General features: G+C 43.3%; 1 protein-coding gene across 2 annotated transcripts in view; it reads right to left on the reverse strand.

The window, feature by feature from the left end:
- Positions 1–2,732: 2,732 nt before the first annotated feature.
- TSPAN31 (tetraspanin 31) overlaps positions 2,733–12,426 on the reverse strand; it is a 28,154-nt gene continuing 18,460 nt past the window's right edge. For both annotated transcript variants that reach the window (XM_081319915.1, XM_081319914.1), the window contains exons 5-6: positions 8,056–8,169; positions 2,733–7,276 (exon numbers count right to left, since the gene is read on the reverse strand). In XM_081319915.1, coding sequence (XP_081176041.1) covers positions 7,202–7,276; positions 8,056–8,169 — 189 coding nt within the window. In that variant the 3' untranslated portion in view covers positions 2,733–7,201. The remainder of the gene's footprint in view (positions 7,277–8,055; positions 8,170–12,426) is intronic.

Genomic DNA, 12,426 nt, shown 5'->3' on the forward strand with positions numbered 1-12,426 from the left:
AGGTATCATAAGCAGCTGAATGATGCTCAATTGTACATGAACTAGGCCATGGTTAGGCAACCTTGGCTCTTTTATGACTCGTGGACTTCAACTCCCAGAATTCCTGAGCCAGCCATGCTGAGGGGAAAGGGAGAGGTTTCCAAGCTGAGCCATGCTGGCTCAGGAATTCTGGGAGTTGAAGTCCACGAGTCATAAAAGAGCCAAAGTTGCCTACCCCTGATTACTAGGGGATGCCACGGGTATTCTTTTGTGGTGCCTTGGAGGCCTGAATGAAGAACAACAGGTTTCGACTACACCCTGGGAAGACAGAGTGGCTGTGGAGTTCTTCTGTATCAGGGACTTTATCATCTTTTGATCCTGGATGGGAGTGAACTGGCTCAGCTGGTCCCAGTGCATAACGTGAGGGTCCTCCAAGACTCATGACTGCTACTCAAGGAGCAGGTAGCAGACATGGCTAGGAGGGCCTGTGTTGAACTTTGTGTTGTACACCAGTTGTCCCTTCTCCGGGATATCTCACTCATTCCCTGGTCATCCCCCATGTGAACCACTACAATACTCTTCACTGTGCTACCATTGTAAAGTATGTGGAAGCTGCAGCTGGCTCAGAATGTAGCAGTGCAGGCATTATGGATACTTCTAGGTCCAGGAGAGGTATCCCACCCACCCACCTCAGGCCGAGGCCCACTACCAGGCCTTGAGCCGTTCGGAACCAGGCTGCGGAAGTGGGGGCAAGCACTCACATTCCCACTTGTGCAACCAGCAGGCAAGCACGTGTGTGCTCATGCAAATGGAGCTGAGCTCATGCAGAATGATCGCCCTCCACGACCTGTGAAGCCGGAAAGGTTGGGGAACTCTGCTGTAAGGGCTGTGTGTGTAACACATCTGCTGTGTGAGCTGCATTGGATGCTGGGTCCAATTCAAGAGAGTTGGGTAGGACTGTTATGGCATGGAGCCAGGTTATCTGAGGAACTGTCTTGACCCAATTAGAATGACCCGTCTCACCCAGTCCAGAAGGAAGGGCATGTCACAGACCCTATCAGCTAAAGAATTTTGACTCCTGGAGTTTAGGAAAAGCCTTTTTCCCACTGCCCTGCCCCATGGAATATCTTGCCCCCCCAAGAGGTGAAGTTGGCCCCCACTCATCTGGTCTTCTGGAAGAGCAATAAAATCTGGCATTGCTGACATGGGCACCCAATAGTGCAGGGGTGTCAAACTCAATTTCATTGAGGGCCGCATCAGCATTGTGGTTGCCCTCAGGGGGCCGGGTGGGTGTGGCCTACTGGGTGGGTGTGGCTAGAGTGCGTATGGCCTACTGGGTGGGCATGGCCAGCTCTACATCGTTCGCATCAAGGGTGCCTATGGAGGCCTGGGCAGGAGTGGGACAGATCTGAGGGTCTCTGGCAGAAGGAGGGTCTCTGGGCCAGGGCCAAGGCACTGGGGGCCTCACTGTTTCCAGGATGGCTTCGCGGGCCGCATGAAACCACTTGGTGGGCCGGATCTGGCCCTCGGGCCTTGTGTTTGACATGTCTGCAATAGTGGTATGTAGCCCTGGGAATGGTTGGTAGTTTGAAAATATTCCCTCTGCCTTTTAATTTTGGTAAGGATTTTAATCGTTTTACTTGGCAGCCACTCGGTCACTTACACAGTGAGATAGGCAGCGTATAATAAAGTACAGGTAATCTTTTATGACCACAACTGAGCCCAAAATTTCTATTGCTAAGCAAGACATTTGTTGTGTTTTGCCCCAGTTAAGTGAGTTTTGCCCCAGTGACCTTGCTTGCCACAATTGTTAAGTTTGGAGTTAAATTAGTAACAAGGGTTGTTAAGTGAATCTGGCTTCCCTATTGACTTCGCTTGTCAGAAGATCACAAAAGGTGATCACATGACCCCGGGATGCCACAATAGGCATGTGAAAAATGGTCATAACTCACTTTTTTCAGTGCCGTTGTAACTTTGAACTGTCACTAAACGAACTGTTGTAATTCGAGGGCTACTGTAAAGTAAAAAGAGACCTTTTCTCCTGGTTAGAAACCACAATCTCCTTTTAGGATCAATCACATGTTTGTAATACATCCCGGTGTTTGATAATTAGGGTGAAAAATAAGCTTAAAGCCATGGTGTCTTCCTACTTGGCTTCTACGTTCCTGGAGGACCCCTCACCATTGCCTGACAAAATAAGAATGCTGGGTTGTAGGAATCCAAGGTTTGAGTTAGTAAGGCCAATCTACTGGCTCCTAATAGATCACAGGGAAGCCACCTGCCCTTCAGTGCCATGGGTTAATTCTTGGTCGGCCTCTTTATTAGCTCTAAGTCAAAGGGGGATGCCGCTACTCCTTACTAGGAGGAACAGTGAAGTAGGGTTGAATTTTCAAAAGCTCTAACATTAAAAGATTTCAGTTTTTAGTAGAGCAGTCGACTTCTGTCAGAAGGCTGCTTTTTTATTTGTAGCACAACAACGAGGATGGTATAGTTTAGAGCAGGGGTGTCAAGCTGCCGGCCTGCGGGCCGAATGTGTCATACCAAAACCGCGCCCACCCCATTGCCGGCAATGGTAAAAAAGTTGTGATACGTCACGACACATCACATGACATTGCAGGTTTTGACACCCCTGCCTTAGAGAAAATTTTGCTTTACCGGAATGTATCGCCACCTAACCTTGCTAATGCTGCTGCCATTCCTATCCCCCAGCTAGTAAAGTAGCAAGTACTAAAGAAAAACGCTAAAGGTCTGCATTTGACAGAAATGAATTTATTTAAATTGCCTGTCACAACAGGAGCAGTTCCATGTGTACATGATGGAAAATGTATGTAGATCCTAAAGCTGTAGGCAGCTCTGAATACATCAAAATTGCTCTTTTCTGATAGGTTTTTCCCTCACCCTCTCCATCAACCATCACTGCAAGGCCAAAAAAGGTGGATTGAAAGAAATAGCCTGCAAACTCCATTTTATGTGTTTAATGCATGGTGGCATCTATCTAGCCCTTCCTCTGAGGTAAACAGGATAAGAAAATCATGGCTACAATCCAGTTTTCACTTGCCACCTTATATAAAGTGCATGTTGAATTGCTTCAATCAGTTCCTGTGAGTAACGCAGCTAGGTAGACTGCCAAGCACCTTGCCCAGTGTGTAAAGGCTGCTAAAAATGGTATCCAGTTCCTGCTTAAAAATGTCTGCCCTCGCACGTAATGGTAACCATTGTAAGATCTTTTATAGCAGAAACACGCTCTTATCCCAGGAGGCTTGTAGAATTACAGGCCAGACTCAATATTCCATTTCATGGTATAGCGATGAAGAATGTAGTAGTCCTGCAGCTCTAGATGCAGCTAAATAATATTGATTTTTTTCCCCTGGGATGAATATCAAGCTTTCAGCCAGATTGGGTCACCTGGGTGTTTCACCTGTTCTGGAATGAAATGGGACAACTTGCTGCAGCCATCTCACAGCGGCCAATTGACCACGGTCATCTTGCCACAGCCAACTTGCCGCAATCAACTCAGCATGGCCAACTCAGCACGGGACAACTCACCACAGCCTGCTTGCCATGGGACAATTCAACAATTATTTAAACTCAATTACAATTACAATTATTCAATTATTTTTTTAAAAAAAATTAAAAAAAATATTTTAATTTTTGTCATTCACATTCCATTTCATTCCTCCTTTTGCATTCTTTCTTTAATGATTCTCTTCCACCAGTTCTTTGATATTAGTGTAACTCTTGTCCCATAGCAAGTTGTCCTATGCTCTTCTGGAACTTTGATGGGACGAGTATAGCCCTACCAGTTCTGTACCCATTGTGTCAGAATCCATTTATATCATATTCATAAATGGAATGTTTCAAACATATCCTATGGATTCTGCCATCTCCCGAAGAGAAGAGGATAGATGTGTATTGAACCGGCAATAGGCATTTCAAAGGAAAGGAGAAGCCTTTTGAACGGGGGAAACAAAAGGGGGGGGCTAGCATCTGGTTTTTGTCACGGAAGACAGCAATAAACAGGAAGAGTCCTAAGTTCCTTTTTCCCACGAGACGAGAGAAAGGATGGGGGACTGACCAAATGGGGGTTAAGGGGGGTTAAACCGGGAACTCTTTATAAGGGTTTACTTCGTGGAATAATATTAAGTCCTGTCTCATTCCTACAACCAAGCATGTCATAGTAAAGATTCTTTTTGGAATAGATTTGACTCCAAGAATTTTGTCTTCCTAAGACGTGGTTTGGGGTGGGTCCTGACACATTGTCACTTTTACTATCACCACTACAGCGTGTAGTGGACGATAGGGTAGACTTTCTTTAGACTATTGGGTAAGATCGGAATCTCATTTTACCATGGTTATAATCCAGAAGGTATTAATTGGGGTTGCCTCTTGGTGTCTGGTAGGCTTCCTCTTGCTCTATGCTGTCAGGAGAAAACCCCTGAGTGTGTGTGTGTGCGTGCATGTGTGTGTGCGTGCGTGTGTGTGTGTGTGTGTGTGTGTGTGTGAGAGAGAGAGAGAGAGAGTGTTTTGGAAGGGCATTTCCAGCTGATGTTAACCTAGCTCTATTGCTTATCATTCAATTCCGAGAAAGAAACTAGTTCCTTTGAACACTGTCAATTCAATAACGAAACTTGATGGAGAGGAACCATCTGAAATTAAATCCAGATGAGTTTTCAAATGGGAAACCGAAGATGGGAGACCGAGATCAGCCTAATTTAGATACCGTTGCACATTCTCTGAAAGAGCAAGTACCCAGACTGGGTGTACTCCTCGAGCCTCAAATGTCACTGGATTCCCAGGTGAGGTGAGGTGCACCCTTGCAGTTACGTCTAAACTAATTGCAGCTTTCCCAGGCTGGCCAGGTTTGATGACAGTTTTCAATGTTTTGTTACTTCACATCTTAACTCCTGCAACGTTTCCATCAAGACTCTCTCGAAGACTGTACAGAAACTGCATTTACTCCAAAAAGCGGCCACTAGGCGGCTAGGATTCAAGGATCACATGGTACCTATACTAAAAGTTCTCTGGCTTGCCAGTTGCTTTCTGAGCGTAATTTAAGGGGTTAATGTTAACCTTTACAGCTTGAAATGGCTTAGAATCTGTCTCCTGATTTACACTTTTACAGTTGTTGGGATCTAGAGGGCAGGTTCTCTTCCTGATGTCTCCCTTGTGCAACTCACTCCAGCTCTTATTTTGGGGGGTACTACTCTCAGATAATGCTCCTTTGGGAGCTGCAAATGGCCACCTTTTCCCCCTGATTTTTGCATTTAGGAAATCTGTAAAGAGGCATTTCTTACCATGTTATTTGCTTTTTTTTGATGATGATTTCGGAATTTTATCATTCGTTCGCATTTGCATTCTGTTATCATCCCTCTTTTATGAGCCTCAGAAGGACGGAGTACGTAAATCAAATGTTTACAATTATCTTCTCCCACTTTTCCCATCTCAACATTTGACTGGAGTTGTAATCTGAGCTTCAAAAACGCAGTTTTGAGAGGTCCATCTTTCTCAATCCACACCCGTTTTTCCAAAAGGCAGCAAACTGCTTTGGGGGCTTACCTGTGCCGTTTAAGACTGTGCGACACCCGGGATGATAACCTCAGAGGCCGCCTGTAGCTTTAGGAGTTGAGGAGAATTTGCCAAGCTATTTCCCCCTGCCTTATATAATGAAATACTTTGTTTGCAAAATATGCCACGGATTATGAGACCTTTCCTAATCTATAAATAAATAGTACTGGGTGCGTGTAATAAGCATATAAGACATTCAAGGTTTCACTAGAAGACATTCATAACTCATCAAAGAGAAAGCAGTCCGGTTTTTCTTTCCCCACGAAAGGGAACAAGCTTCTGCTTTTCGTCTGGAAGGCACCGGGGGTCCTTCCAATCTCTGTCCTCAAAAAGATCTGGCTCTGAAAGGGCGCCTCTGTCGGAGTGTCACTAGTACCTTTCTTGACAAGTGACCGACAGCACTGCAACCCTCTTTCCTAGGCTGCCATCTAGATCAGTTAATACTATACAAAGCCCAGTGCTAATGTGCAACAACATGCTTGTGCTCAGCTGCAGCTTCCCTTGTTAAAAATAGAACAAAAGAAATTGCATATGAGAATTATAGCGGGCTGAAACCGGAAGCGGGGGAAAGGGGGGGGCTACTACATAGGCAGGCTAGTGTTCAAACAATGGAATCCCCAATGGGGTTTAGCTAAGATCCTCACATACATCCTTACTCACAACCATTGAATATAGGGGAAACGACTGAACACATACCTATATCACCAGCATACAACAGTTTCAAGTCTTAATCCTCCACCACAGGGAAAAAAAATATTGCAAAGGAACTTGGAATCCAAATCTCAGGCTGGTATCACTCAAGTCCGTTTTGTTCCAAAGGTGTGTTAAGTTTTCAGTGAAATCATTTTCAAGCCAGTTTAAGATGTTTTAAAGATGTAATTGTGATTACACTATTTATGAGCAAGTGACTTCTCCAGTCAGTTTTAGGCGGATTACGACCTTCCTCCTTTAAAAAGAGGCAGCCTAAGTATATGATTGTAAATTCTGAATTTAGATAAATTTCCAATTTCCGCTTGTAAAAAACAACAACAATAATCCTAAAATAAGACATCATCATGCTTGTTTAAACTAAATCTTTCCCCAGAGCTGCTTCCTATTTAGCACTTGTGTCTACTGCGTTTGACCGTAGGAAACACAAATTGGGAAGAGCTGGCAAACCAGGTGAAAGTAATTTTATGGGGCAATCGTTGCCTCTGCTGCTTAAAAGGTAACACAAAACACTTTACCTTGTCAAGATGAAGACAAATTTTTTTGGGGAGGCGGGGGGGGGGAGAGAAGCAGCTTTAGGGAAAAATCTTATTTAAAAAAAAACACGGGTACAATAATGCAAAAATTTTAAAAACACCAGAATGATTGTAGTTATGGAGCAGCAATCACATGAGTCAACAAAATGATTTTTCACTATCTTATGCGGTACCAACTAATGTCTGCCTTTTTCTTCCAGTACTGGATCCCTTTGCCACATGCCACCAAGGCTTCATGTCATGGATGAGATCTCCGCTTTGCTGTTTCATCCAATCAGCATTTTGGCATAAAGGCAAAATTCACCCTCCTTAGGGCCTGCCAGAGCCGTCGGCAACCGAGTGATGGAAATGGGAGGTCTTAAATAAGCAAGAAGTGACTAACTAAAAAGGGAACCTGGAAAATGGTAGGAGAACTATAAAAAGGCACTGGGGTTAGCTCTGGGATCCTTCTGGTTTCTGTAGCGCATTGCAAGCCATACTCCAAGGATCTAAAAGGGAGGGGAAAATCCAATTACTGTACAAAATTTCATTCCTTCATCCCAACATGCTTATCTTACGAACGGTTAGGAAATGGTTTGCCCTGATCAAAGCTGTCTCTTTCAAACATGCGGTGAGAACCCTTTTCAGAGTTAAATTCATAGAACTTTCCTGGCAACGTGATCTTTTCTGAGAATTGGGGAGTTGTGGTCCATTGCTCTAAAAGAAGTCTTTTTTTCTTTGTCAGCCCTAAAACGCCCTGCCTCAGCATGCCAAATTAATTCAAATATTGTTTTCCATTTCAGCACTAAATTAAAAAGTAGCTATCCAACCAAACCTTTAGAGATGTGAGAACTACTATAGCTTATCCTGGATGTGTAATTATCAAAGGGCTAGATTTTAATGTTACTCAGATGACTTAAGTATCTCCCACCAGTTGTATCAAGAGTCAGTTTGGTGTAGTGGTTAAGGCACCAGACTAGCAAGCAGAAGACCGCAAGTTCAAGTCCCGCCTTAGCTATGAAAAGTCAGCTGGGTGACTCTGGGACAGTCACACTCTCTCAGCACAACCTACCTCACAGGATTGTTGTGGGGAAAACAAGAGGAGGAAGAAATGCCAGATATGTTTGCCGCCTTGAGTTATTTGTAAATAATAATATTAATAATAATAAAGGCAAGGATACAAATAAGTAAATAAAATCTTTCCCCGAGATCAGGGGATATTTGAAGGACTTAAATGACCTAGGCTAAGTAGCCCCTACTTTTTGTTTAGTTTCATAGACATGGTTACCTCTGTGAAACTGAAGAAGAGTCCAACTCCACCAAGGATTTTCAAAGCCTCATCTGCATGTTCCATCAGCACAACACCACATTTGTAGCATCCAGACTTTGATTTTGTGCACAGCTGCATGAGGTGACAAAATGCAGTGTAACTCTGTATTCTCCAGACAACCAGAAATTTTACCAATTTGCAGACACCATTAGCAGCAATCAAAAATTGGACTCCCATTAGAAATTGGATTGCTCTTCCTTTGGAGCCATTAACCGGTGAAATAGCAGATGATCCTACCCAGTTATTTCTACACAGAAGAAAGTTGCATACTTATAAATAAAATACAATGGACAGAGTCCTGCCAAAATTGACTCTCAACTGTGCAACACCCTGGCAGCATTGTCAAAAGATGTAGTTCAGCACGTCTGAACAGAACCACATTGGAAGAAGCACTTCAGGCATACTCATTTGCTGCATCAAAAATGCTTGTGGGAATTCACATCCCGTATGTATTCTGCTTTGAATTTAATCCTTGCTAGTCTGCTCTAAATAAGATGAGCTGGTTTGAAAAATACTTTTAAAACTACAGAAAGTACACTATATGGATTCATAAATAACACAGCAACACGGTTTTTGTCTTAAGAATGAACCTATTGATATTATTCAAAACAGAATACAACATTACAACCTGAATTTTCAACCTAGCCCTAGGGGACTCTTTCTCAGTCTCTTGGGGGCTGCTTAATTTCAAGTACTGGATAAGTTTCCTTATTGATCTCTGGGGTGCCCAAATTTATGACAGCAGAAGCCAAGAGGACCACCAAAGAAGGTACTGTGGTAGTTGTAGGTGATCAGAGTTGGCAACCGATGGTACAGTAGTAAGTGTGAGTTGCAAGTTGGACTTTGATGTGAGAACTTGCTCTACCATCAGCATTGCTCTGGAGGCTGGTTTGGAAGAGAACGATTCTTTAAAAGGATTTGGACCTTTGAAGAGAGACTAGAACAAGAATGTGACTTGGAACAATTTAGAAATCAGCTTTCATCAACATGAAGCTCCTTTAGAGTTGCCCTCCCCCCAACGCAAGAACTGTTGAGATGTTGTTGGGTCTAGAATTTGGGTGAGGTTCATATTAGTCAATAGGGCATCTAATTTTTGACTAGCTCCTTGCCTCCAGTGAGAATAGGTTGTGGGAGCAGATGGGGAGGAGGCTAGATATGTAGGTGTGCTGTGGACATAGTAGAAAATGAATGGGGTATTGGGGAGGTTGAATCAGCTCACAGTTACTGTGGTTACTGTGGTTGATTATGGTTCTGTGATAGATGGCAGAGGGTTTTTTTTTTGCATCAGGGGATATAAGCCAGGGTGAATGTAAAGGTAACAGTATAAGAGGGATTTTGAAAGCCTTCTGGTCCAACATCCTGCTCATGTTGGAGACCCTATACCAGGGGTCAGCAACCTGAAACAGTGAAAGAGCCACTCGGAACCGGTTCCCTCACAAAAGGAAAAACTGGGAGCTGCAAAAAATGTGTGCACATGCGTGTACATGCGCGCATGTGCAGAACAGGGTTTGACTGAAGAGTGGAGCCAAGGCGAGATATGCACTTACCCTACATATTTGAATTGATTGGTTGAACTTTTTTAGTCCCACTTTTTTTTTTTAACTGCACATGGCAGAGGACTGGGAGCCGTAGGAGACGGCTGAAAGAGCCACATGCGGCTCCGGAGCCACGGGTTGCAGACCTGTGCCCTATACCATTCTGGCCAAATGGCTGTCCAATCTCTTCTTGAAAACCCTCTGTGATGGAGCATCTACAACTTCTGGAGACAAGCTGCTCCACTGATTAATTGTTCTCACTGTCAGGAAATTTCTCCTTAACTATAGGTTTGTCCTCTCCTTGATAAGATTCCATCTGTTACTTCTTATTCTGCCCTAAGGTTCTTTGGAGAATAGGCTGACCCTTCTTCTTTGAGACAGCCCCTTAGATATTGGAAGACTGTTGTTATGTCACTCCTGCTTCTTCTCTTCGTTAGCCTAGACCAGGGGTAGGCAACCTTGGTTCTTTTATGACTCGTGGACTTCAACTCCCAGAATTCCTGAGCCAGCATGGCTGGCTCAGGAATTCTGGGAGTTGAAGTCCACGAGTCATAAAAGAGCCAAGGTTGCCTATCCCTGGCACCAGACATATCCTTTTCTGCAACAGTTCAGCATCATATTTTAGCCTCCAGTCCCCTAATCATCATCACTGTGTGTGGGAGTATTGTGGAGAAATGAGATTACAGTTGTGACAGGCAACAGGGGAGTATGGCAAGAGGGTGATGATGAACCACACTCAGGAAAGAAATGCTTGATATCTTCAGTCATCACTCTCCCTTTTCCAACTTCCAACTCTCATTCTAAAAGCCAGATTGCTGGAACCCAGGCTCTGGCTGCTGCTATTGACAGGTCTGTCCATTATTATTTAATATCTATTAAAATTGGTATATGAGAGAGTCGGGCAGATATATAAATTAGTTTAATAAATAAATTAAGGATGCCTGACACTTCTCGTTTGCATCACTGAAACCTAAGTGGGAGGAGGAGGTCGTGTTCTTCTCTTGGAAAGCTGCCAATCTTAGATTTTGAGTTTGCAACTAGCGAGAGTCCTGACATGCAGGAAGGTAGGTAGATTCTAGCAGTATCAAGTGACATTACTGTGCAAATAGCCAGGCACCAATCCTTGTTTGAGCTGAATGAGTTTATTCCTCCTCTACCATTCCTCCTCCTACAAAGCAGGAACCATGTCAGAGCTAATAGACCTCATTGCTGGGGTGGAAATGAAGTAAGAGTCCCCCAAGCTGGTAGTTTTGGGAGATTTCAGCCTGCCTTTCCTTGACAAGGTTCATGGTACGGGTCAGGAGTAAATGGCTGCCATGACAATTATGGACCTGACCCCGTGTATCAGGGCCTAATGCATATGGGAAAAAAATCACGTTAGATTTGTACTTTGTCTCAATAGGATCTGACCCATGACCTTTGCCTGTTGTGGAGAACCTGCTGTTTGATTGGTGGGGAGTTCTACGATGGAACCACCACCTCAGTGGGGAAAGGCCTATTAACCCAAGGGCCTAATGGAGGCTGCAGAGTGTTTAAAATAAATAAAAATAAATCTGACTTGATCCTTTTAGTAGTCACAACCATTTCAATGGCTACTCTGAGGAATTCTTATGGTATTTTGTAGATAGCCAACCAGATTCCAGAGCAGTTATATTTCAGTAGGAGAATGGAGATGACTGAACTTTATCTTGTCATATGACCTGGGATCATTTTGAACCTTGAGGAAATATCTGGGATGTCAGCTTCACCGCTTCTTATTTGGATGCCTATCCCATAAAGGGGCAGAAAGCTGGATCTGAAGAGTAATAAATTCTTCTCCAAGTAAGGCCCCATGCCTGTAACCTTGGGGAAAAAAGGGTGCGGTATGCCCTCTGTTCAAAGAACTTTCACTTGATTTGAAGGATTTGGATAATTTAGATCTGTAATCTAGGAAGGATTCTAGAGAAAATAGTGGCTCTGAAAATCCAAAGAATCTAGAGAAAATGTTATTTAGACTCTAGGTAGTCAAGTTATAGGCCAGGGTACAGCATGGAAACTGCACTGGTTGCACTTGTGAATGATATGGAGTAACTAGAATTGGGGGAGCACAACAACTCCTGTCTGTTCTGAATAAGGTGAGGATTGCAACTACATGAATTTTTATTTTCTTTTTTCTATATATATTTCTGATTTTGTTATTTTTGCTGATGTATAATTTGGGACTATTTTTTCCCCTTTCTGGATGTCATTTGCTTTTATAATTGGACTGTTAACCACTCAGAGTATTTGGGAATAGACAGTATATAAATAAAGTAATTACATGAACAAACCCATTTCTTATGGATTAGAAGGTAATGTCTTGGACAACAAGCTGCTTAGTCCTAATTAACTTGAAAACAAAGCTCCTGAAAAAGGAAGGATAGCATGTTGCAAAGGAAGGCAGTACCCTTCAGCTTCATCTTTTAATGCAGCAATAGATTTAAGTCATGTTTTTTACTGTAGGCACACTGGCACACATTAAAAATGAAATTCTGTTGCCTGCTCTCAAGAGAGAGAATATATCCACCCATACACATAACACACACATACACATGCTACATATGTCAACGCTGCAAACATTGGATGTTTTTGCTCTGACAATATGAGAGGCAGCCTTTTCCTTTAAACTGCCTTGCTTTCAATCAATGAACCGGGGGGGGGGGGGGGGGAGAGAAGAATGCTAACTCGGTTGTTTTAATAAGATAAGGAATGGCCCTGCTACAGAAAGGAAGTGAAACTTTGCATGTTAAACTAATTGGAGAATGTGATCTACGAC

Source organism: Vipera berus (assembly GCF_964194415.1).
Source record: "Vipera berus genome assembly, chromosome: 2".
Classification (NCBI taxonomy): domain Eukaryota; kingdom Metazoa; phylum Chordata; class Lepidosauria; order Squamata; family Viperidae; genus Vipera; species Vipera berus.